The sequence below is a fragment of the Podarcis filfolensis genome (assembly GCF_964270895.1).
Source record: "Podarcis filfolensis genome assembly, chromosome: 3".
NCBI classification, from domain to species: domain Eukaryota; kingdom Metazoa; phylum Chordata; class Lepidosauria; order Squamata; family Lacertidae; genus Podarcis; species Podarcis filfolensis.
In genome coordinates, this window is record NC_139606.1 from 97,106,337 (window position 1) to 97,129,968 (window position 23,632).

General features: G+C 43.0%; 1 protein-coding gene and 1 long non-coding RNA gene across 2 annotated transcripts in view; one reads left to right on the plus strand and one right to left on the minus strand.

Moving 5' to 3' along the window:
• Positions 1 to 21,692, minus strand: part of PPP2R5A (protein phosphatase 2 regulatory subunit B'alpha) — a 43,491-nt gene extending 21,799 nt beyond the window's left edge. The window contains exon 1 of the mRNA XM_083605345.1: positions 20,314 to 21,692. Within this exon, the coding sequence (XP_083461471.1) occupies positions 20,314 to 20,467 (154 nt within the window). The 5' untranslated portion in view covers positions 20,468 to 21,692. The remainder of the gene's footprint in view (positions 1 to 20,313) is intronic.
• Positions 21,693 to 21,996: 304 nt separating this feature from the next.
• LOC310758831 lies at positions 21,997 to 23,233 on the plus strand. The gene is made up of 2 exons (XR_014545979.1): positions 21,997 to 22,086; positions 22,919 to 23,233. It is a non-coding gene; the product is annotated as an uncharacterized lncRNA (long non-coding RNA).
• Positions 23,234 to 23,632: the final 399 nt, after the last annotated feature.

The window sequence follows — 23,632 nt, forward strand, 5'->3', positions numbered from 1 at the left end:
TTGAGAACCACTGGGCTAGAGTATTGAAATTAGGCTGGAGAAACCCAGTCAAAATTCCCGCCTACCCATAAAATTAACTGGGCAATTTGGGACAGTCACACCCTCTCAGTTTAACCTACAAACAAGATTAAACTGAATCTGAGTATCAGATGCAAAGTATCAAAAATGTCATATTGCATGACATGCTGCTATGCGGTCTCAACTAATTTCACTAGTAACATGCCATTAAAACTTCAAACTGTCCTAAGCAGAGAAAGTACCCTTTCAGTTTATCAATTTACATTTTTACAGTTCTTACACAAATAAAAAATCAACACAGGATCAAATACAGTATAATACTGTTGCTAAAACATATCACAGAGGCAATCATTTTGCAGTTATCTTCCAAAACACTCATAACATGTTTACATATCTGTATCACCACACTTTAAGGAAATTATGAGAGGGGAACTTGTACAAATGTGTCATGAGCTCATCACAAGTTGTAGCACAGTGAGCAATAACTGCCAACAGTCTTTATTGTTAAAATTTGGACCACCATAAATAACCAGCGTTCAAAACTCCCATTGTTCTCAGTGCATTTTGCGATGGGGAATTTCATTAGTGTGAGCAGTTTCTGAGCTCTGGGAGCAGTACTGTGCCTAAGATTTCAGAATAAAATTGCAGAGTGGAAGGAAAGGAGGACCTTTTTCTGCCTCCCCACTTCCAGCTACTCTCTGAAGACTGGAGAAGAGACCCTCTTAAGAATATTAGAAAGGTGGGTGAGGAAAGGACTAGACCATGTGAAAAATGAACATAATATTTTAGCTGCAGTTCATTCATTTTCAGCTTTGTACTCCGGTTATAAAATAAGTGCACCTAGACATTCCGCTGTTGTGCTCATAACCTAGGTTTAAGGTGTCATTTAGCTCCCAGCTTTCATATCTGTTTCTAACGCTGGTTAAAACACCTATCAGCATGCTGAGGAGAACCAAGTCAAGTAAAGCACTCCATGGGGTAAAAAATTCCTATGAGGAGGGCCCCAGTTCCCATCTCTGGCTATAGCCTACTCCTCCCTCCCAAGCAACATAATATAAATTTTCAATGAGTTCACCAATACAGTTGTAGCTTTATTTTTGAACAGCTTAGTTCTTGAATGTTTTGACTCCTAAACACCGCAAACCCGGAAGTGACTGTTCCGGTTTGCAAACTACCGTATTTTTCGCTCTATTGGACGCGCTGGACCATAGGACGCACCCGACCATAGGAGGGGGGGAACAGGTAAAAAAATCTTTTTCTTGTTCTCCCCCCTCTAAAACAAGGTGCGTTCGAGGTGGATTCACCCAAGCTTGTGGGGCTGGCGGTGGGGGGAAGCGCTGCTTTCCCCCACCACCAGCCTCAAAGATCCCTGAAGCCTTTGGAGCGCAGCGCCCCGCTGCCCTGAAGAGGCTTTGCGCGCAGCCGTCCCCAAGCTAGAAGAGCGAGACGGAGCCCTCCGTCTTGCTGTTCTGGCTTGGGAACAGTCTTGCTAGCCTCTGCAGGACAGCGGGGTAAAGGCACCCCGCTGCCCTGCAGAGGCTTTGCGCGCAGCCATCCCCAAGCTAGAACAGCAAGACGGAGCACTCTGCAGCGCTCCGTCCCCTGTTCTTGCTTTGGGCTTAGCCGCGCAGCCTGCATTCGCTCTATAGGACGCACACACATTTCCCCTTAATTTTTGGAGGGGGGAAAGTGCGTCCTATAGAGCGAAAAATACGGTATTTTTGGAAGCCAAGTGTCTGACAGGGCTTCCACAGCTTCCAATTGGCTGCAGGAGCTTTGTAAGTCGAATGGACTTCCAGAACGGATTCCGTTTTACTTCCAAGGTACGACTATACTAACAAGCAGCTTTTCAAGGAGCACAACGTACAAAGACCTCTATATTCTAAATAAATTGGTATACAGTTCATTTCAAGCCTTTTTTTACACTCCTCCTTCTAATTTGTGCCGTAAAGTAAACAGTCACAATTGCACAGAGAGGGTGGGTGCCAATCAGTGCATTTGTGTGGTCCCTCCTTGGCTTCTATTCATCAAGCTTCCATTATTTTTATAATACGTACTAGAAAAGTAGTAGAACCTGAGTAGGCATATATGAAAACTTATGACATGTAATAAAAGTCAGCAGTGGCTGCCTGGAGCCCTGTCTAAATTAATATTTCCAATGTTTTTCTACCAGTACAGATCTGCAAGGTTAGATGTTTCCCTCAAGGAAGAGGATGCAGAGGACAAAGCAATATCAAATCCCGAGTTTCATGTTGTCATTTTGCTTTATTTAGTCATTTTGCTTTATTTAATGAACTGAGTTATAGTCCACCCTTTATCTGAGGGTCATAGGGTGGAACCAGAAACACTAAAATGAAAAGAAATAAACATTACAATAAAATTAAAAAACATAAAACCAAATGCAATGCAAATATTCAAGTACAAATTTAACATTTGTCAAACTGAGCATTGAGACAGCAAGATGATTCCCATGACATAGTAAGCCAAACATTGGCTTAGTGAGGCTGTGCAAAAATGTCAGATCCCAGAGAGGAGCTGGCAGCTACTTCTCTTCAGTCCTCTGAACTAGGCTAAGGTTTGGCTCAAGCCCAGCCTTCCAATGAGGAAAGGTGAGGTGGTCACCTCAGGCAGCAGGTATGGGTCTAAGGAGTAAAAAAGGACCAGAAAGAAAAAAGCGGGTGCCAACTTGTCTCCAGAAACCCGCACATTCATTAAGTCTCATTAAATCATGGTTTGCTTTAACGCTTTGTGTGAACTAGGTCAATAAGAGAAATGTCTCGGTCCAGTATACCTGAAGGAGCGTCTCCACCCCCATCATTCTGCCCGGACCTGCTGAGGTCCAGCGCCGAGGGCCTTCTGGCGGTTCCCTCATTGCGAGAAGCAAAGCTACAGGGAACCAGGCAGAGGGCCTTCTCGGTAGTGGTGCCCGCCCTGTGGAACGCCCTTCCAGCAGATGTCAAAGTGATAAACAACTACCTGACATTCAGAAGACATCTTAAGGCAGCCCTGTTCAGGGAAGTTTTTAACGTGTGATATTTTATTGTATTTTTGGTTTTTATGGAAGCCGCCCAGAGTGGCTGGGGAGGCCCAGCCAGATGGGCGGGGTATAAATAATAAATTATTATTATTATTATTATTATTATTATTATTATTATTATTATTATTAAAATAGTAACCAAACCAAATCTGATTGCCTACTGTGCTTATTTCTTCCTCTAGCTTACATAGCAGCAATCTGTTTAGCTTTTAGTGTTGTTTTTTTAATAAGGGTTCTAAAGGAGATGCAGTAATTTTTCTTTAAAATTTAAAGTCCATCATGTGCCATATCATAATAAACCCCATGAAGGTCTGAAGACGATGGTAATTTTAGTTTTGAAATATCCCAATTCTGGACTGAGCTTTTAAGGTTATTGTGTAATCTGGCAAGGCCAACATTGACACTTTTTAAAATTTCAAACCCTCAAAAATGGGATGAGATAAAAAAATGTAAAACTGAGATCTGGGACCTTCACTTACACTACTTTTAGGACACTGAAAATGGAAGCAATATAAAATGGTAAAGTAAAATCCCTAGATCACTTGACATGGCATGGCCTTCATACAGCAGCCGGGGCACTATTTTGTTTTCAACACATCCAAAGTGATCAAAAGCTTAACTTTAACAATATATGCAAGTACATGCCCCACCAACATTATGCTGCAAGTAGAAATTCAACAACTACTTTTACACTCCTATGAAAACACTGCCACATTCTCTCAAAACGGGGGGAAGGTTTCAAAGATGGAAAGCACATTTCCAAATATGGCTCCCAAGTTGTTAACAGTGGTCAGCAAGGAGTCAATACTGGCTCAGAGAAAAATGTTTAACAACAAACAAACAAACAAACAAACAACAACAATGGGTGGCTTCCAACATATGTAAAAACATAATAATACATTAAACATAAAAATACTTCCCTATATAGTGCTGTCTTCAGATATCTTCTAGAGGTGATATATGGTAGTTACTCATCTCCCTGACATCTGATGGAAGGGCATTTCACAGGGTGGGTGCCGCTACCAAGAAGGCACATTAAAAACAAGCCCTATTTATCAGCGTCCAGAACTCAAACCACAACGCCTTTTTCTTCAGCCCCTCCAGTAAACCTTCATTCTACAGTGGTACCTCTGGTTACGTACTTAATTCGTTCCGGAGGTCCGTTCTTAACCTGAAACTGTTCTTAACGTGAAGACCACTTTAGCTAATGGGGCCTCCAACTGCCACCGCGCAATTTCTGTTCTCATCCTGAAGCAAAGTTCTTAACCTGAGGTAATATTTCTGGGTTAGCAGAGTCTGTAACCTGAAGTGTATGTAACCTGAAGCATATGTAACCCGAGGTACCACTGTATTTTATTCTCAAGTCAATTTCTCTAGAATCCAGGCAAGTTCATATATTTCTCCCAACCTATCCTAAAACCCTCTCCAGCAACACATAAAAAGATAGAGAATTTGTGAAGCAGTTAATTTTCCTTGACATACTGCAGATATTGCCTGCAGGAGTACAATGTGAGGAACTCATTTTCTTCTACTAGCACAACACAAGAAAAACATATAAAACACTCAGAGGACAGCTATTAGCATACTTCCATATCCTATGTAAAGTATCCTCCAAGGATAGCCAGAAAAAATGGAGAAGCACTGAGGTACAAGCAGAGAGGAACTATTTGCAAATTCACAGGCTTTACCCAACTTCAACTTCATGCAAGAATAGGAAGCTATTACATCTTTCTACCAAAGCACTATGATAAACATTGTGATAGCATACATAAGAGGATATATGCTTTTACTGATGATAATTGTGAAGGGAACTACCACTAGTATGGTGCACTGTTACTTTAAAAGAAAAGCAGGAAATGCTTACAAACACAGGTGAAAACACTTAACTAACCAAGTTATATATGCCTGGTAGTGTTGCACTAGGAGTGCATACTTAGCTTTTCTACTTTAGAATTCATACTAATAAATGTGAGTTCTTAGGACAGACTTAAATGTAAGAATCTCTGAATAAATCTAGTCTGCACGTATTTTTTTTAAAATCACTGGCTAAAAACAAAGCCTTTTTTTTCTTTTCTGTGCTCAAATATGCATGATTTCTCCCTGCTAAGATATTAATGTGTGTCTCTTATAACTGAACATCTTCTGCAGATTCAACATGTATCTTCTGAGCATTCAATTTCTTGAGATTGCAACTGCACAGAACATGTTTCTTAAGCCACTGAAATGGAGTTGATTTGCCTCTAAACAACTTTTAATTAAATAACACATTAAGTTATCCCTACCAATCTTGTGCTGCCCTGAGTTTAAATAGACATTTGTCTATTTAAAAATCTGCTTTGATTGATCTGTGTCTTGTCTGCTCCTGCCATCCCTGCAATAGTCTGGTTGTTTAGGTATGCAGTTAGACTGATCTAAAGACATCCAAATCTTCCATAAGAACATTTAAAAATGTAAATTCAGACAAAAAAGCTAAGTGTACGCTCCTAGAGCAGGGCTACCAGGAATACACAACTTGGCTCTTTAAACACATTCAGCTGCACTGGCAATCATTTCCAACATTTCTGTTAAAGGAACAATATACATCTCTGCACTTAGCTCTCACCTGTGACTCCTCAAAGCTGCCAAAAGTGACAGCGGCCATACCCCTCACCTGTGGCTCCTTGAAGCTGTCAACAGTGGCAGTGGACACACCCTGGGGAAACTGCTTTGGCTGGCTGGCCAAACCAGGTGAGGTAGCTGATGGGTCTCAAAACTTCAGTGTCTTAGGGACTTTGTCCCTGCATGCAAAGACAGGATCCAGCAGATTGAGCAAACGAGACCAAGAATGGGTCCAACAGTCAAGAAAGCGGTTTCTGCACTTGCTGTAGAGGGAAGTGAGGGGCAGATGGGGCTTGTCAACCTGGGAAGGTAACCCATCTAAGAGAAGGGAAACGCTGATCCTAAACCCCTGCTGCCTCACAGGATATCATTGGGAGAACAAAAGGATAAGGATTAAACCATACACAAATCCAGAGTAAACTCCTGAAGACACCTGGATGGCACCTTGTATGCCTCTTTCTGGCAGCTCCTGCAACCAAGCTGGTGCCAAACATATTGCTCTGCTTTCCTCTGGACCACATCAGAGAGGCCAAACCCCTGATTGAAATGCTCTAGAAAATCAGAATACCTGGATCTGGTATGCTTATGTCATTAATTCATTTAGGGTGCAACCTTATGGCCCCTGTGAAAATATTCTAGGGGGTCATAGGATTGTAGCTCTCCATCTCTGCCTACAGAGTAGGAAGCCTAATCATGGATGCCTCTTTTTTGTAGCCATGGAAACCAGTGGGAAAGAAGGGGAAAAGCTACTGATGGAAAGCAGAGCAGGTGGAACTAAAATGCCACACCCCTTTTATCCTGCTGATTGATTCAAGGCCAGGAAGGCTTTTGATTTGGTTCTTTGTCTGCCTTTGATTTCCCCCCCTCTACTAACCAGGTAGAGATTGGTGTATTGCGCTCATTAGTATCAGACACCCCTTAGGTAATTGAAGGCTTATAAAAATTATACTAACTCTTGGAAATGTGGTAGGAATTCTTTTTTACACAGTTGGCAGCATTTGGGGCAAGAAATATTTTATAATGAAGGAGATTATACCACAAGTCATACTTTTAGATACAGTACCTATATTGATTTATTTTCTTATTTGGACTGTGCAGTATCAAGGACTGCAGGCTAACCTTAGCATGTAATTGACCTGTGATGCTAACTGGAATTCAATTATAGCAGAAACACTGGACAAGCATTTGAATGGTCTGCAAGTGGGAAGGACAATGAAATTGGAATAACCTTCTCAGTATATACATTTTCCAAATCAGATGAATTACATGAGGATGGATTTCCTCCAGAAATAATTATTCTGCATGGAATATAAAATGCCATGTTCTCAGTCTAATTACCCAGCACAACAGTAGTGCAGAAACGATACAGGAAAGTTGAACATTCTCACTGATGTGGGCATTTTGCCAAGTTATGCCATTTCACACCATTATGGATTCATTGCCAATAAATTTGGCTGACCACCGTTTTATGTCTTTCACCTCTCTGAAAGTTTACTTCTCTCAGTGCTCCAGCTTATTTTCAGTAGTCACAAATAGACCATAAATACATATAGTGTGTGTGAAATGTAAGGTAAGTGACTATTCACAAGCCTACTTCAAAAAAGTGCATTAGGATATTATTAAGATTTTCCCTGGCTGTGCCTACCATTCTTCAGAAAAATGCAAGGTATACAGCAAGTAACTAAAAATGATCAACAAAGATTTGAATATTTCAGTTCCCAAAGTTCTGAAAGTTCTGAAAGTTACAATTGTACAAAAGATAGCACACAAAACCACAGTTTCCTGTTGCCGAGGCAAAATGAATACCTAATGCATCTATGAATAGTTGGGCAAGTTTAAAAGTCCTTATTTGATATGCAGTAGAACCTCAGTATGCGAACGTGATCCATGCAAGAGGCATGTTCACAACCCGCAGTGCCATGTTTGCGCACGTGTGGGTCACGATTCGGTGCTTCTGCGCATGCGCAAGCACAAGCGCCGAAACCCAGACGTAACCCGTTTCGGTACTTCTGGGTTCGGCGCGGTGCGCAACCCGAAAACGCATAACCTGAAGCGTCAATAACCCAAGGTACCACTGTATATCTAAACAATTATCCTATTCAACACACACTGAAATGAGAAGTGCTTGCTTTACAATTTCATACCCACTTCGACATCCTGATAATTTGTCCATTGATGTTGTCAGTAACAAGCTCAAGGTAAGTCCTGCTGAGTTTTGCCTACTGAATTTCCTGAATATAGGCTACATCAGGTAAACCATGGCCTGTTATCCACATATGTCAACTTAGCAATTCAACTTATTGTGAATATGCTACTGATATAATTGGTTTCCCTCAGAGCTTCCAGACATGTGCAAGGCCTAAGAGAACATGACAGATGTTAACTTGAAAGCTAGCATAATCTGCAGGGCACTGGAGGATGGGGATTGGGGAAGGTGGTAAAGATGTGAGAACTGCAGTCTGGCATGAATGCCATGTGCTTTCTCATGTGCAATTAAGCTGCTGAGCAATGAAGCTGGAAGAAGCAGAGCTAGCAGCTGGATAGGGAGAAGAAAGAATAGGTAGCAGTAGCAATCATGCATTTTGTTGCTATTCTTGCAGGAGTGTTTGTACCTCAACATAACTTGTCCCAGTCTCATAGCCTATGTTATGAGGGTTTTAAGGCTTAAGAGCTTTAGTGACCTCTTTACTATTTGAAAGAAAGATACTAAATAACGTTCTCCATTTTTAGACACTGTTGTACAGTGGTACCTTGGTTTTAGAACAGCTTAGCTTACTGTTCCAGCAACTTGGAAACAAAAGGTTGCAAACCCAGAAGTAAGTGTTCCGGTTTGTAAACTTTGCCTTGGAAGCGGAACCCGTTCTGCTTCCTGTTGAGTGTGTTCTGTTTGTGAATTGAGTCCCCCGCTGCTAATCAGAGGCTCCCTGTTGAGTCTGTCGGCTGTTGAGTCCCAAGCACCCATGCAACACAAAGGTGACATTTGGAGCTTTTGTTTTTGCTAATTTTTGTTTTTGTGGCTGTGATAGGAGTTTTATGGTCTTAGATATATGGTAATGTTCATAACCGCACATACAGGACAGGACAGGAAGACCAACCTAGAACCATTTTGATTCCTAAACTGACCAAATGTTTTCTCTGCAAGGTCAAACTGGAAAAGTCTCCCCATTGTCTTTTCCTTCACAAATCCTGTCTTAAGGGTATGTCTGTGTTTGAATAAGGGTGTGAGCCTGTGACCTGGCTCAGGAAATAAGTATTTATCATTACAAAAGACTGGCCAGGCTCCGCAGGCGATCCAATCAAGTAACCTGCCAGACAGGAGATAAACACATATTGAAATTTCTGTTTTAAGACCACCTCTTCTGTGATCTATGTATGATGTTTCTGGGGGGTGGTCTTGATCTACAGGATGGGAATTTCAAAAGTCTTTATAAGCCCTTGCACAGCATTTTTCTGAGTCCTCCTCCTTTCCTGCAAGTGAGGGGAGCACCCTGTTGCAACAGATCAATAAAGATCAAGCTTACTAGCTGCTTAGCTTCTCAATATTCTCTGGTTGGCCTCTGTTATTTTCTCCTACCAATAGGGAACCTATGTAAGGACTCTATATGGGCTCTTGGATACCCCATAAGGGAAAAGGGCATACCGTATTTTTCGCTCGATAACACGCACCTGACCATAACACGCACATAGTTTTTAGAGGAGGAAAACAAGAAAAAAAAATTCTGAATGAAACAGTGGATGTATCATTTTTGTGCTTCATGCTGCGGCCACAGACATGTGATTTGATGGTGAGTTTGGGGTAGCCCAATGCAAAGATCCTGAGAATCCATGTGGATCCATGCTTTGTAACCACGTTTTTGCACCATTGCAGCCCCAGGCAACAGTGGGTGCGTGATTTTTTTGGTGCAGGCTGTAGCCATGGACATGCTATGTGATCTGATGGTGAATTTGGGGTGACCCAATGCAAAGATCCTGAGGATCCATGTGGATCCGTGCTTTGTAACCACGTTTTTGCACCATTGCAGCCCCAGGCAACAGTGGGTGCGTGATTTTTTTGGTGCAGGCTGTAGCCATGGACATGCTATGTGATCTGATGGTGAATTTGGGGTGACCCAATGCAAAGATCCTGAGGATCCATGTGGATCCGTGCTTTGTAACCACGTTTTTGCACCATTGCAGCCCCAGGCAACAGTGGGTGCGTGATTTTTTTGGTGCAGGCTGTAGCCATGGACAAGCTATGTGATCTGATGGTGAATTTGGGGTGACCCAATGCAAAGATCCTGAGGATCCATGCTTTGTAACCACGTTTTTGTACCATTGCAGCCCCAGGCAACAGTGGGTGCGTGATTTTTTTGGTGCAGGCTGTAGCCATGGACATGCTATGTGATCTGATGGTGAATTTGGGGTGACTCAATGCAAAGATCCTGAGGATCCATGTGGATCCGTGATTGGAACCACGTTTTAAGTAGGGAGGGAAGGAAAAACATAGAAGCGACAAGGAGAGGGGTGTGCAGAGAAGCAGCTGGCTAAGAATGCAGGAGAGGGGTTTTACCGGAGGGAGGAAAGGAAGGCAAAAGTCCCCCCCCCCACAAGCCAACCAGCTCTCTCTCTCCCCCCCCCCCCAACCTGCATGTTGCCTTCGAGTCCCAGACGCTTAGAAGGAAGGACGCTCTGCTTGCCTGGAGGGGAGGGGTTTTCTCTGCTCTTTGTTCCGTTTGAGCAAACACAGTAAGGAAACAGAAGCGGGTGGGCAGTAAGACCCTGAGGCAGAATGCAGGAAAGCAGCAGCTTCCTCCTTTCCTCCCTTCTCCGGACGATTTGATATTTGCCTGATTTTTGCCTTCACTCGCGCTTGTCAGCTCCAGGGACCACACATTCGCTCAATAACACGCACAGACATTTCCCCTTACTTTTTAGGAGAAAAAATCTGCGTGTAATAGAGGGAAAAATACGGTATTTTTATTTACAACAGTGGCTTTTTCGGGTTTTTGACTGTGACTGTGGCTTGTGACTTCATTTTTGTGACTCCTTTTTCTGAATGTGGAACCGAGTTCAGCTACTGATTGATTGATTGTATGACTACAGAAATGGATAAAAGCCCCCCATCCAAACAATGACAATCATCACTGCACACAAGAAAAAATGTTCTTAATTTTTATCATCTACAATACTGTCTTATTTATTTTATAGTACAGTACATTGATTATTACTTTCATTTTATGGATCAATAGTCTCATTAGATAGTAAAATTCATTTTAAATTGCTGTTTTAGGGGTTGTTTTTAATCTGGAACGGATTAGTCCATTTTGCATTACTTTCTATGGGAAAGCATGCCTTGGTTTTGGAACACTTTGGTTTTGGAACAGACTTCCGGAACAGATTAAGTTTGGGAACCAAGGTACCACTGTAATGGCACACTGGAATAATTATTTTTCTTGCCTGTTGCTCTCATCCATGTCTACAGAAATAAAATTCAAATATTCTAAAGACCTGAACAAGTCTAAATCAAGCATTAAACTTCTACGTAAGTTAACTGCTTTAAAAACTGAAATAGGTTTGTTATACATAAACTTTCTGTAGCTTTAGCTGTTGTTGTGGAAACATGGGAGCAACCATAGCAAAAATGGCAGCATAATGTGAGGCACATTGACAAACATGATTCACTGATCTTTAGTATCCATCCCTTTACTTCTTTTTTATTTAAGAGTTGTGAGTTGGGACCACCTAACCTTTGGGTTTTGGCACAGGGCATCAGCAGCACCTTCACAGGCATTGTGCAGTGTTCCTGTCTATTTTGCAAAGTAGCTTTTTACAATTTAGAAACAAGAGGCCTGCTGAGTTTTTTATATAAGCCCTTCTCACTTCTACCATACCATCTATCCATATTCATAAGAACTGCCTTCCTGATCAGATTGTTTTGCATCCTGCATCCTAGCAAATATTTTAAGACCAACAATGTGCAAGAAACGCTATCACTCACAACTGATGGTACATAGTTTGCCTTTATCAAAGGTCTAAGGACACCCTGGCTGCAGTGTGACATTTTGTAACTATCTTGGCTGCAAGATTTATCACCAACAGCCTTGTCTACTCTCCTCAAGCATCTTTCCACACATTGCAAACACTTCAAAATATAGCCATAAATTTATTTCAGCCTACATTATTGGTTCCCAGTACCTGCCAACAGTCTTGATTTCTGCAAGGCAGGCCTTGCTTGGGAGACCCTTTGGTGACTACAGTCCATAGGGCAACTACATAAAGCAGAGCACCCTGTTAAACGCCCTCCCTGTAGACATTTGGTTTCCCCCCTCTCACTCTGTTTTCAGTTAGCAATTGGGAACTTTTTTGTTTCTGCATGCCTTCAGTTCATAGTGGAATTGCCCACACATGTGCAACTTTTTAATGGGCATTATACTGTATTTTTATTGTATACTATATTTCACTGTTTTACTGCTTAATGTTTCATTCTTGAAAGCGGCACTGTGCTCTTTCCAAGAGGAACAAGAACTGTGGGGAATAAAAGTAACAATGATAATATATCAGGCACTGCATGAAATCCAAACTCATGTGAGCAGACCTCTACTTGTACATTAAGGATTCCCCTTCCTCTCTTCCCCCTGCAGACCCACACCATCCTCAAAATCTGCTCAGAGTTCTTCAACCCTCCAGAACAGATTTGATGAGCACACAAGACAGCAGAGAGGCACAGAAAGTCTCGCTGTCCTACTAGAAGTCAGTTCTAAGGATGCAACACATTATTTCTAAACTCACCATATTCCTAGAAAGATTATTATAAGTTGGGCTACAATTCATACTTTATGTATTTGTTTAATATGACATATTTACTGAAAGAATAATGTGGCGCTAATTAGACAGCCATACCAGCCAGTTTCACAAGGCTAAAAAAGGTTCTTATGTAAGTTTTAAATACATAGTTAGGGTCTTTCAAGAAGAGAAGAATAACCCACTTCTGGAACAATCCTACTATATTTATATAAGCATACTGACAATTCAAACATGACAATTACTTTGTAGGCTGGATCTAGAAACATCACAGAAGCAGTTCAGTTAAACACGTTCTAAACTTCATACAGGGACATCCCATTGGTGAAAGATAGGACTCTACAGCACCATCAGTGTTATAACACATATAAAGCACTTTATCTTTATAAACGTACCTGAGTCCATAGTCCATAGCATAGGATGGGCAGGGGTAGGCAAGAGATGCTAGCTAATTTCTAAGTGAGGGAACATTCTAAATAGCTTTTGAACACTAAGTTACTACAAATCCAAAAAAGGAAAGAAAAACTGGTTCTAAGGCTTGTGACTATATACACCAACACAGGGATAGCAAGCATAGCCTAGCCAGCAGTCAGGGATGCTGTAGACTCCCAATAGCATCTGGAGGACACCAGGTTGGCTACTCTTGCAGTAACTTCACATTAGCTGTTTCAAGAAAAATAAAATCTCACCCCACAGTGAACTGTTTCATGAGAGACAGTATTAACCAACAATGAAGGGAGTGGGAAACAGTGCTGTGTATTGCCCCGAGTTTAAACCCATGCACTCATTGGGTTGGGCTTTCAACACATCACTCCATCTGTTTGCCACCTGCAACTAAGAAGAGGGATCCCTAGGCAGTGCACTGCTTCAGAAACAAACAAGATCTCTCCCAACTTGTTCAGGTTTCCCCTCTTCTTTTAACATCCCTCCCCTTGTATCTCCCTCTGCCTTTTTCCCCATTGTGAATTGGCAGGCAAAGATCTGGGGTTTTTTTACTTTTGTACAACACCCAGCACATAAATAAAATATAAATATATAAACAATGTGATAGCTATGACAATTATAGTAACAAGTATTACAAATTATTAGAAATAATAAACTGACATTCTGCTGAACTCTCTTAAGTCCTCTTGTACTCTGTTGTGCAAGGGAAGAGGTCACATTATTCTAATACCACACATGCAGCATTTCCCCCTGCTGAATATATGAATTGCAACCAATATCATTAGGTATTTTGTTTAGATTCCTTCTATACTGCAGAAGACTGAACTTCCAAAGATGATGACATGTAAGCCCAGAGGATAAGATCTCCACTTATAATTAACATCTGGAGAGGGATGGAACAGGAACACTCATAGCATGTATAGAAAATGTCAGAACCAATTATTGCTTTAGCCAGCAGGAAGCCTCTATAACATGGAATAGTGTGTGAACTAGGCCTCAAAGATCTGCTGATAAATGGACAACAGATTTGCAAACAAAAACCTTTAAAAATATTATTGCTGCCAGTCAGTAGGTTAGATTGGATTTGCCCCCCCCCCGGTAGGTTTTTATCTATGAAAGGCAGCTTTAAAATATTATAAATAAATAGACTTCAGACCAGATAAAGTCAATTAACCTTCAGCAATATTTAATATTTCCCTCATATTCAAATAAGTAAGTTTATTCAATTTAACACCTGCACAACTAGAATCTGACTCAACTTGAATGCAATAAACATGGAAAAGGAAATTCAATACTATGCTGGCACAAAGATGCTGAAGATTAAAATAGAAAGGTTCTGCATGTGAAGACTGTCAATGGACACTATATTTAGCAATTACTGTTCATGAAAGTGTATTTTTTTAAAATTAGACATTCTAAGGAGGTCACATCTTGAAGAACTTAAGCTATGAATAGTATCTTTGTTTAGAAGACATGGAAACTTTGCAATGCTATGTGAAAGCTGTGTTAATAAAACTGAAAATACCTTAAAAGCCTACATATTAAAAACACAATAGTTGTTGATCCACATTTCTAAAATTTAAGAATGTCTATGTTCCTTCCTTTTCTTAAGAAATCAAGAGGCTAACATTAAAAACAATTAACATAATAACCAATCATTACTGAAACAAAGCAACAGGACACAAATAATGGGACACAGTCTATCAAAATAAAAGCAACATATAGATTGATAGCTCCACTGCAGCAACTAAATCAGCAAAATACACACTGTGTTCAATTTCAAACCCTTGTCTAAAATGCCAAGCATGTCCCATGTTTCTAAAACACTCAATATTGTGGTTAAAAGGACTTACCATAAAACTGTAAAAGGTATAAAGCAACAATTAAGGTGACCCTGGTCCTTATAAACATTTTGTGGAATAGATCTGCAGATGCTGAATGGAACATATGACAGAAGGCGTAGGATGTTACATAACCAGACTACCTTTGGTTGAAATCCTAAGAATACTTATAGGGAAGCTCAGCTGAAATCAACAAACTTCCAATTTTTTTTATTTCTCATGAAATATATCAAAATTATTTAATATTTAAACACATGCAAAACAATTTCATATTAAAAACTATTTTTTGTACTCAAAATTAGGATAAAAGTATGTGCTTAAAAGACTCGTTTAAAAAGGAAAGTCTTGAACAGATACTGAAAAGGCCATGGGGAGAGCACACCCCAAATGCCCAATTCCTACATCATACAAATGGACCTCCTGATAAGATAGTATCTGCAAGAAAACTCTCCCTGCCGAACACCACCCTGGTTGGTTGCATATATAAAGGAGTGAGCTTATCCTTTAGGTATTCCAGTACCAAGATGTATAGCACTCTGTTTACCAGTACAAGCATTTGGCACTTTGCCCAGTAGATAACCAGCAGTGTAACGTGATGGCAAAAGTCTACCCAGGGAGCAGTCAAGCTGCTGTGTTTTACACTAGTTGCACTTCTGCTCAACTCCAGGAGCAGTCCCCACACACAGCACATTGCAGTAGTTTAACCTGGAGGTTACCACATTGACCAGGCTACCCAGGTCCAGAAATGTCTATAGCCATCTTACCAGCACAAGCTGGCAAAACACACTCCTAGCTACTGAGGGCCTCTAGCAGAGATTATCCAGCAGCACCCCCAGACTACAAACCTGGTCCTTCAGGATAAGTATGGCCACATTCAAAGCAGGCAATTGAGGGAACCATGAACCCATGGCACTTTTGTATTGCCAGGTTTGGGGCTCCAGTGAGCCTCCTAGCCATCTGCCAAGTCTAAGCCAGGAGCCCAGGTTCAAATGACATGCTAAGCTAAACCTTGATTTAGCTCACCACAGTGCGGAAATGAAAAAAGACCAGAAACTAAGCGCTCCTCTCTGGGATCCTGCATATTTACGCAGTCCCTACAAGCCACAGTTTGGTTTACCAAGTTATGCAAATGAGGTCACAAGCAGAGATTCAAAGAGTAAGTCTTGCTAGTGAAAGGCCATGTAATGACTTCTGCTAGCACAATGGGGCTTTTCTCCCCCCTCCCTCCTTCCATTCTGCCCCAAAGTGGCTTGGAGTAGTCAGCAGAACCCCCAGAACAATACACGGGGGGGGGGATCGTTCCATCAGGCAAGCTGATATGCTTGTGTTGATGCAATGCTTTCCATAGCACTATACTGGATCCTCTCTGAGTGTCTCATTTTAAGAAATCATTAAACGCCTATCTGGTTAACTAGGTTACACTGAAATTTAGTATAATACTGTACTCATGTTACATTTTAAGTATAATCTAGCCCAGATGGATTTATCGAACTACAGCATTTGATAAGAGTTTTTGAAAAGTTTGCCCACTGTAAAACTATGGTTAAAGTAACTGCTTTGCAATTATATCAGAATTCGCTCCCTTGAGAGTAGAAGAGGTACTTCTGTCACACAAATTCTTGAATCCATATTTGGACACTCAGTTTTTAAATTGGAAAAAACCTGAGCCTCAAAAACCTCTCTCAGATCTTGAAATTCTTTGGCATACTTCCAATCCTTTCACTATAAAGGGCATACGTTTCCACCAGGAGTCAACCTCATTTGGAAACAATCTAAAATAAACAGATTTGATTTCAGTGTTTTAAACAAATTGTTCTTTTTCTTTTCCAGAGTTGAAAATGTGAATGTTTCCACGGTGCTAACTACAGATTTACCACTGGGTGCAGTACTTTATGAAATCAATTCCCTAATTGTATTTAATCTAACATAGGCACCATCATCCTGGAGCCCTGAGTGCCAAGACTCCCACAGTTTTTCCTGTGGGTGCCCAGTCTCTACCCCCTGCCGCCCACTGTCTCTATGGCCGCCTCTGCACAACATGGCCACCATGCATAATTTCCATGGCTGCCTCTGTGCACCACATGCCGGGCACCATGACTGTCACCTTACCTCTGGACCAGCGACTGGACCAGGACCTGCACCTCTACTGCAATGTCCTGGTCCAGTCGACGCCGCAGTGCTGGAGTGCATGCACCACGCCATTACGTGACATCATCATGCCATCACGTGACATCATCATATCATAACGTCAGCACATTGCGGCATGGTGCACATGTGCTTCTATGTTCAATCAGCAACACGCTTTCTTAATTTGATATTCTATAGGTAGCAAACAAGGACCAGAAATAACAGTAACATTTTAAGTCTAAATTATAAGGGTAAACCTAACAAGTGCTGTAAATGGAATCATAATAGTCCCAATTCAGTAAGCCCTGTAATATAAATGTATGAAGCAGTCCCCCCACTTAATTTTACTAGTCCATAGTGCCCACACATCATAGTGCAAATCTGATCACATGACTATAACTAGTATCCCTTGTCCACCACCTGGATGAAGTCCAACAGCGAGTAGTTTTGCCATTTGCTCAGAACTGCAAAAGCAGGGGAAGTTACAAAGCACCTACTGGGCACAATACAAAGCTGCTGGATTAGATTTAGCTAAGTGGGTCATATGTTGCACAGTCCTGTTAAAGAACTTGTTGCAATGTGGCACATAAGTTGCAGATCAGCAAAATAAGGGATAAGTTCTGTTGTGCTTGTGCCTTTCCCATACATATCTGAACAAGGTCCTTCAATTTGCTTTACAATCTATTCCTTATAAACGCTTAGCATAGAAAAAGCATATTTAAGACAATCCATCTATTATTCTTCCTCAAGCCTTCAATTTCCAGAGAATGAAAACTGATAATTTATGCAAGGCACTCCTTAGCAAATAGCTTGTACAAGATAACCAATAACAGCTAACTGTCATGCATCTTAAAGACCACAAACTAGTGTCACCAGCTAAAACAGCACATACTTCAGAATGACAAAAGGGAAGACAACAATGTCACAAGACCTGGAAATATTCCTCAATATGTAGAGCATGATCAGTAGTCTACAAATTTTTGTTAGGCTTAATTGCCAACTACTACTTGAAGTCACCATCAACTACTCTCTTCTCTGTTTTACTGAGGTTTAGGGCACATGCAGAGAACCAAGGAGAAAGGAAAGGTGGTTTATCTCCCTACCAATGGCCTTTTGGAAAAGCTGTGAGCAACACCTTGCTACTTTGGTAGAAGTCTAATGGGAAATGAAGAGAGACCCCCCTTGTCTCTCTGACCTGCAGAAAACAGTGAAATAAAGGCTGCCAGGACCTAAGGTGAAGACAGACTGTCCCATCTTCCTCCCAATTCACAGAAAACCCAGGAAAATGTATCTCTGTGTTGGGTATGTGGAAAATAAATAAGGGTACTTACCATTAGTAACCTATAGAAGACTGAGTACAGTCATACCTCACGTTGTGTCCGCTTCAGGTTACGTCTTTTCAAGTTGCGTCCTGCGGCAACCCGGAAGTACTAGAACAGTTACTTCCGGGTTTCGCTGCTCACACATGTGCAGAAGCGCTAAATCGCGCCGTGCGCAGACAAAGCACTTCTGGATGCGAACGCTTCAAGTTGCGAACGTGCCTCCGGGACAGATTATATCCACAGCTTAAGGTTCCAATGTATGCTACTTTACTTTCTTGCACTTATTTGGGGTATCATGACATAATGTTTCCAAGTATTTGCCACATAATAGACAACTTTAAAGGACTACATCATGACACTCTATTCTTGCTATGGCACTTGCTTCTCTCTTTCCTTCCCTCACTATCTCTCTCCACACCCATTTTCTTACCCACCCTTCACTCAAAAGTCCCCAGTTGGGTTACATACAATTAAAAAATACAATACTTAAATCCACAAAAAATACAGGCAGCCCCCATTTATGTGAATTCAATATGTGTGTGACCTTGTATACATGCCAAACGCAGAAGCGACCCAGAAACATCATAAAGACGTCACTGAAATGTCTCTAAAAGGGTGTGGGGGCAGAGCAGGGTATTTGTAGGCTTTTTCAAAGGGTTTCGATTATATGAGATTTCACTGATGTGTGCAGTGTCGCAGAACGTAACTCCGCATAAATGGGGGCTATCTGTACAATAAAACAGCACCACTCAAAATTAGAGGAATTTGACAAAACACCACCTCACCCCACCAGAAGTCTGGGCAAAGAAGTACACCTTGACATGACAAAAAGTTACAGTGTCAGTGTAAGATGCACCTTAGTGAGAGCACTCCACAATGCATGGGCTACCACTGAAAAGGCCCTACGATGCACCGTTGCCCTCAAACCGTTTTTTGGCAATGTCACCATGAGCAGAACCTCCCTGGGTGATCTTGCTCAAGACACTATTTGAAACACATACTATACTCTGCCAGAATGTGTCACATCTTTGGATGGTCAAATATCCCTTCAAAAGACGTGGTATTTTCTTCATTTTCTAGACATGCTGGTGCAGTGCAAGAGTCTCAGTACTGCTGGTATTAGCAGTATTTAAAAAACAAACAGAACTCATTACACTACACTACAAAAATGTCAGTCCTAACCCCTTTCAGCTCAAACTATCATTTTTTCATCCTCTCCCCCCTTTTTAAAAAAATGTGAAAAACTTTTTTAGACAGCCAAAAAAAAAGTGTTGAGTTGCACGTAAGAATTCCAGTACTTCAAATTAGCATCAGAGTTGGTAAAAATGGAGTTTGGATTGTCATAGGCTTGACAAGCCCAGAAAAGAGGATAAAGAAATTCACAGAAATGCACACTTGCTAAACACTACTACTATGAGCTTCTGGGCGCCTAACTAATCATGTGAGCACTCTTTAATTCCAGGGGGTGAAAGTAACAAAGTACCACAGTTTTAAAGGGAAGGATACTTTTTACACTAATTTAAACAGCAGTAACAGCCCCTGGAGGAGATTACACAAAACCCAGAGAAGAATGAGGAAGGGGAGGACAGGTTAAAATTTATGAAGGCCTTGTTTCTGAGCAAGTTCTGCAGATTATGCCATAAACCTTGGTGCTCCCCGCCGGTGTTGGCCTGGGGGTCCTCTTTTGTCCCTGGTACTACCCACAAATGCATCAAGCCAACATTTTGCACGACCAACTCCTTAAGGCAGGGCAGGAAAGCATGAAATCCCAGCAGCTCAGGGAACAAGGCCCTTAAAAGTGCAAGGTCTTCAAAACAGGAAAGCACCTAATCCCCTGAAAGCTGTTCAAATGCGAACCTGTGGCACTATATTTCACAGGGGAAAGGGATAAGAGGTAGGGTTTTAGCAAGGCTGCGGAGAGGAAGTTTCGGAACAAGAGTTGCGCCTTAACATGGAGTAACAGAGGGCAGGGAAACGGGCTGCCGCGAAATTTAGAGGGTTGGCACAAGGAAGCAAGCAGCACGTAGGCGAGAGGCGGGAGGAAGTCTCTTCCCGCAGCAGGCAGCACCTGTAGCCCGGGGCTAAGTGAGCTGCAGCTCGCTCGATTCCTCCCTAGAAGATACATACGGTATAATTGATACATTACCTTTGAGCTGGGGCAGCGGAAAGAGCTCCACGGGGCTGCTTTGGGTGCGGAACTGCGAAGACCCCTGCGACCGCTTCTGCTTCTGAGCCTTGCGCACCGACCTCCGCGTGAAGCCGTCCACTTTCTCCGCGGCGGAGATCGCCGTCGCCGACATGGCTGGGAAAGGAGGAGGCACGAGGGGGGATCGCCTCTCCCTTGAAGCATATAATCACGCCGGAGGGGCGGGGGGAGGGAGGAAGGCAGAGCAAGCGGCGGCGGGCGAGAAGACACCACCAGCCAAGGAAGGAGGAAGACACTTAATCCAGTGCACCAAGGAATAGGGGCCGCGTGGGGGGGGCGGTTCTTCCAAGTCCAAAAAAAAAACCACACCAAAAAAAAACCCAAGAAAGGGGGAAGAATCCAAACACCTTCCAAAGGGGGAGGGGGGAGAGGCTGTTTATCCAACACCTCAAAGACAGAAGGCTCTTAATCCGACACCCTTGAGAAGGGAGGGGATACACTTAATCCGATACCCCAAAGGAAAAAGGGGTTTCCAAATAATGGATACTTTTCCGAGGAAGAGACCAAATGAGAGTTAAACCAAAGGGGGGGGCCGGCACGCAGCAAAGACCCGCCCCCGCTGCGTCCTCCAAATCAGCCGAGCCGCCGAAGGAGAAAAACAGAAGAGGAAACTTTTATTCTTCCTCCCGCCAGCGACGTCTCTTCGCCGCCCGCCCGCGAGCGGCAAACTTTGGCGGCGCGCGGTCTCGTGAGGAGGAAGGAGGCGCTGTTCTCCCGCCACCCGCCGCCTCAGCCAGGCTCGCTGTCGCCTGGGCCGCCCCGCCAGGCGCTCGCTGTCATGAGCCGGGGTTCCTCGGCGACTCCTGAGGGAAGGACGGCGGCGGAGCGGGAAGGGGAGGGAGGCAGGCCAGGGCCGCGCAGCCTCCTCTTCAGCCACCGTCGGGAGCCCCCGGCGCCTCTTCCGCCAACATCTTGTCACGCCAGCGCCCCCCGCCGCCGCCGCCGCTTCTCCTCTTCCTCCTCCTCAGAGGCCGCGCGCAACGTAACAGCGGGGGAGGGAGGGGCGCGGAGGCGGCGAACCTTCCACTCGAGAAGCGGCGCGCAACTTGCTGCAAGCGAGCGCGCTGTTAAGGGCAGCCGAGTTCCGACTCGGAGGAGGGGGCGGGGCCAGCGGCGAGGGGAGGGGAGGAGGTAGAGTAGCAGGAGCAGGAAGGCGGTTGGAACAGCCGTTGGAGGACGCCGGACGGAGGGTAACTGACAGGAGCGCAGCAGCCAATCGGAGAGGCGGCGGGGCGGGCGGCGGCGGTGGTTAAAGCGAATTGCCTTCTGTTGGGCGGGACGAGCTGGAAGCCAAGCGACTCGACCTCTGGGGGACCGGGCGAGTGACACCAGGATTTGCCCAACGCGAGGGGGTCAAGGGCGGGGTGTGGTGCGGCGGACGCGATTGGGTCTACGGCAGCGAAGGCGGGACGAGCGGGCAGCCAATGACGAGTTGCGATCAGGACTTTTCGTTGGTTTGTTTTGAGGTGGGAGCTTAGAGGGGCGCGAGCAGGGCAAGAATCCCACCCGGCAGCTTTCGGGGGTTGTGACGCTGGGTTGGTCTGCTTCTCGTGTTTTTCTTCCGGGAAAGGTCATCGTTGTTGGCTTTTGGGTCCCTAGTGGCGGGACGGAGAGCGGGGAGTACGCAAGAAACTTCAGCAGCCCAGTCTTGTTCATCTTTACTTGCAAGTAAACCCTGTTCAACCAGTAGAGCTTACTCAGTTACTAACTTTTGTCTTCTCTCTTCCCCACTGCTCCTCTGGAGATGCAACATTTCCAGAAATTTTTTAAGCTGTGTGGAATAAAACCCATTTCCCCTTCTCCTGGCACAGCTTTTTCGTGCATACAAAACAGAAAAATTGAGAAATTGTGTATTTTATATATTTATATACAGTGGTACCTCGGGTTAAGTACTTAATTCTTTCCGGAGGTCTGTTCTTAACCTGAAACTGTTCTTAACCTGAAGCACCACTTTAGCTAATGGGGCATCCTGCTACCGCCATGCCGCCGGAGCCCGATTTCTGGTCTTATCCTGAAGCAAAGTTCTTAACCTGAAGCACTATTTCTGGATTAACGGAGTGTGTAACCTGAAGCGTATGTTACCCGAGGTACCACAGTATAAATATAACCCAGCCAGATAGGTGGGGTATTTTATATATATATATATATATATATATATATATATATATATATATATATATATAAAATATCAGCGAAAGGCCTGGGAAAAGAGGGATGTTTTTGCCTGGCACCTAAAAATATGTAACACAGGCACCAGGTGAGTCTCTCTGGGGAGAGCATTCCACAAACATATATGCAATACTTATCAACCCCAAACGTATGTTACTGCTTTTGCAAAATAAAGTGTATTATTCCAAAGCTAGGGTAGAATAAAATTGTCCCCTTTGGCATATTTATTAAATTTAAGACTATAGAGATGTACCAAGTAAGATTACAATATACCCACACAGTCCACTTCCTTCTGTGGGTCTTGGTTAAAGCTCACACTATTTGCAGTTTCTGCCCCACTGCCTTTTGACCTTTTTTTATCCCCAGTGAAACAAAGCAAGAAGCTGCTTGTTTGTTTCCCATTCTGCAGCAGTGTGTCTGTGTCCTTCAAGGGGCAAGGTGAAAAGGTTGACCACAAAGGAGGGAACAGGTCAGAAGGGCAGCAGAAACAGGATGATTGCTACTAGTATCTACAGACTAAACCAAAGGTGACTAGGAGACAGCAGCCAGCAATTCACAAGCGACAGAGGCCCTGCATGTTCCTCTAACGAAGATTACTGCACCCATAATACAGAAATTCATTTTGAATTGAAGTGTTGTATTTGCCAGTGCACTAATGCTGCACATCTTAAAATAAAACATACTTAATAGAGGTTTTTTCCACTGTCCTTCAAAATATGTCAGTTTTTAAGATGGAAACATTTGCAAAAAGTCCTCTGGAAAAAAACACCTTTTTAAAAATTCCCTGGGTGAGGTGTAATAGGACCTTCACACCTCTCTCCTCAGCCCATTTCTTCTGGCAGGAGGGAGAGGCTTGACCTCTTAAATATTAGCCTGTATGTAATACAACTTTTTTTAAGTGTATTAGCCCTGGAGAGGCATAGCAGTCCAAATTATGAAAAGAGGTTCAGTTTGTGGTGTTGTAACAGTGCCTGGAAACAAGTGTGCAAATAGCAGCTGTTTCAGAAGGGGAAAACAACTTTTTGAAGTTTCATTATTGGTATGTTAGGAATAGCAGCTGTGAGCTTCTCTTTAAAGCCACATACACACA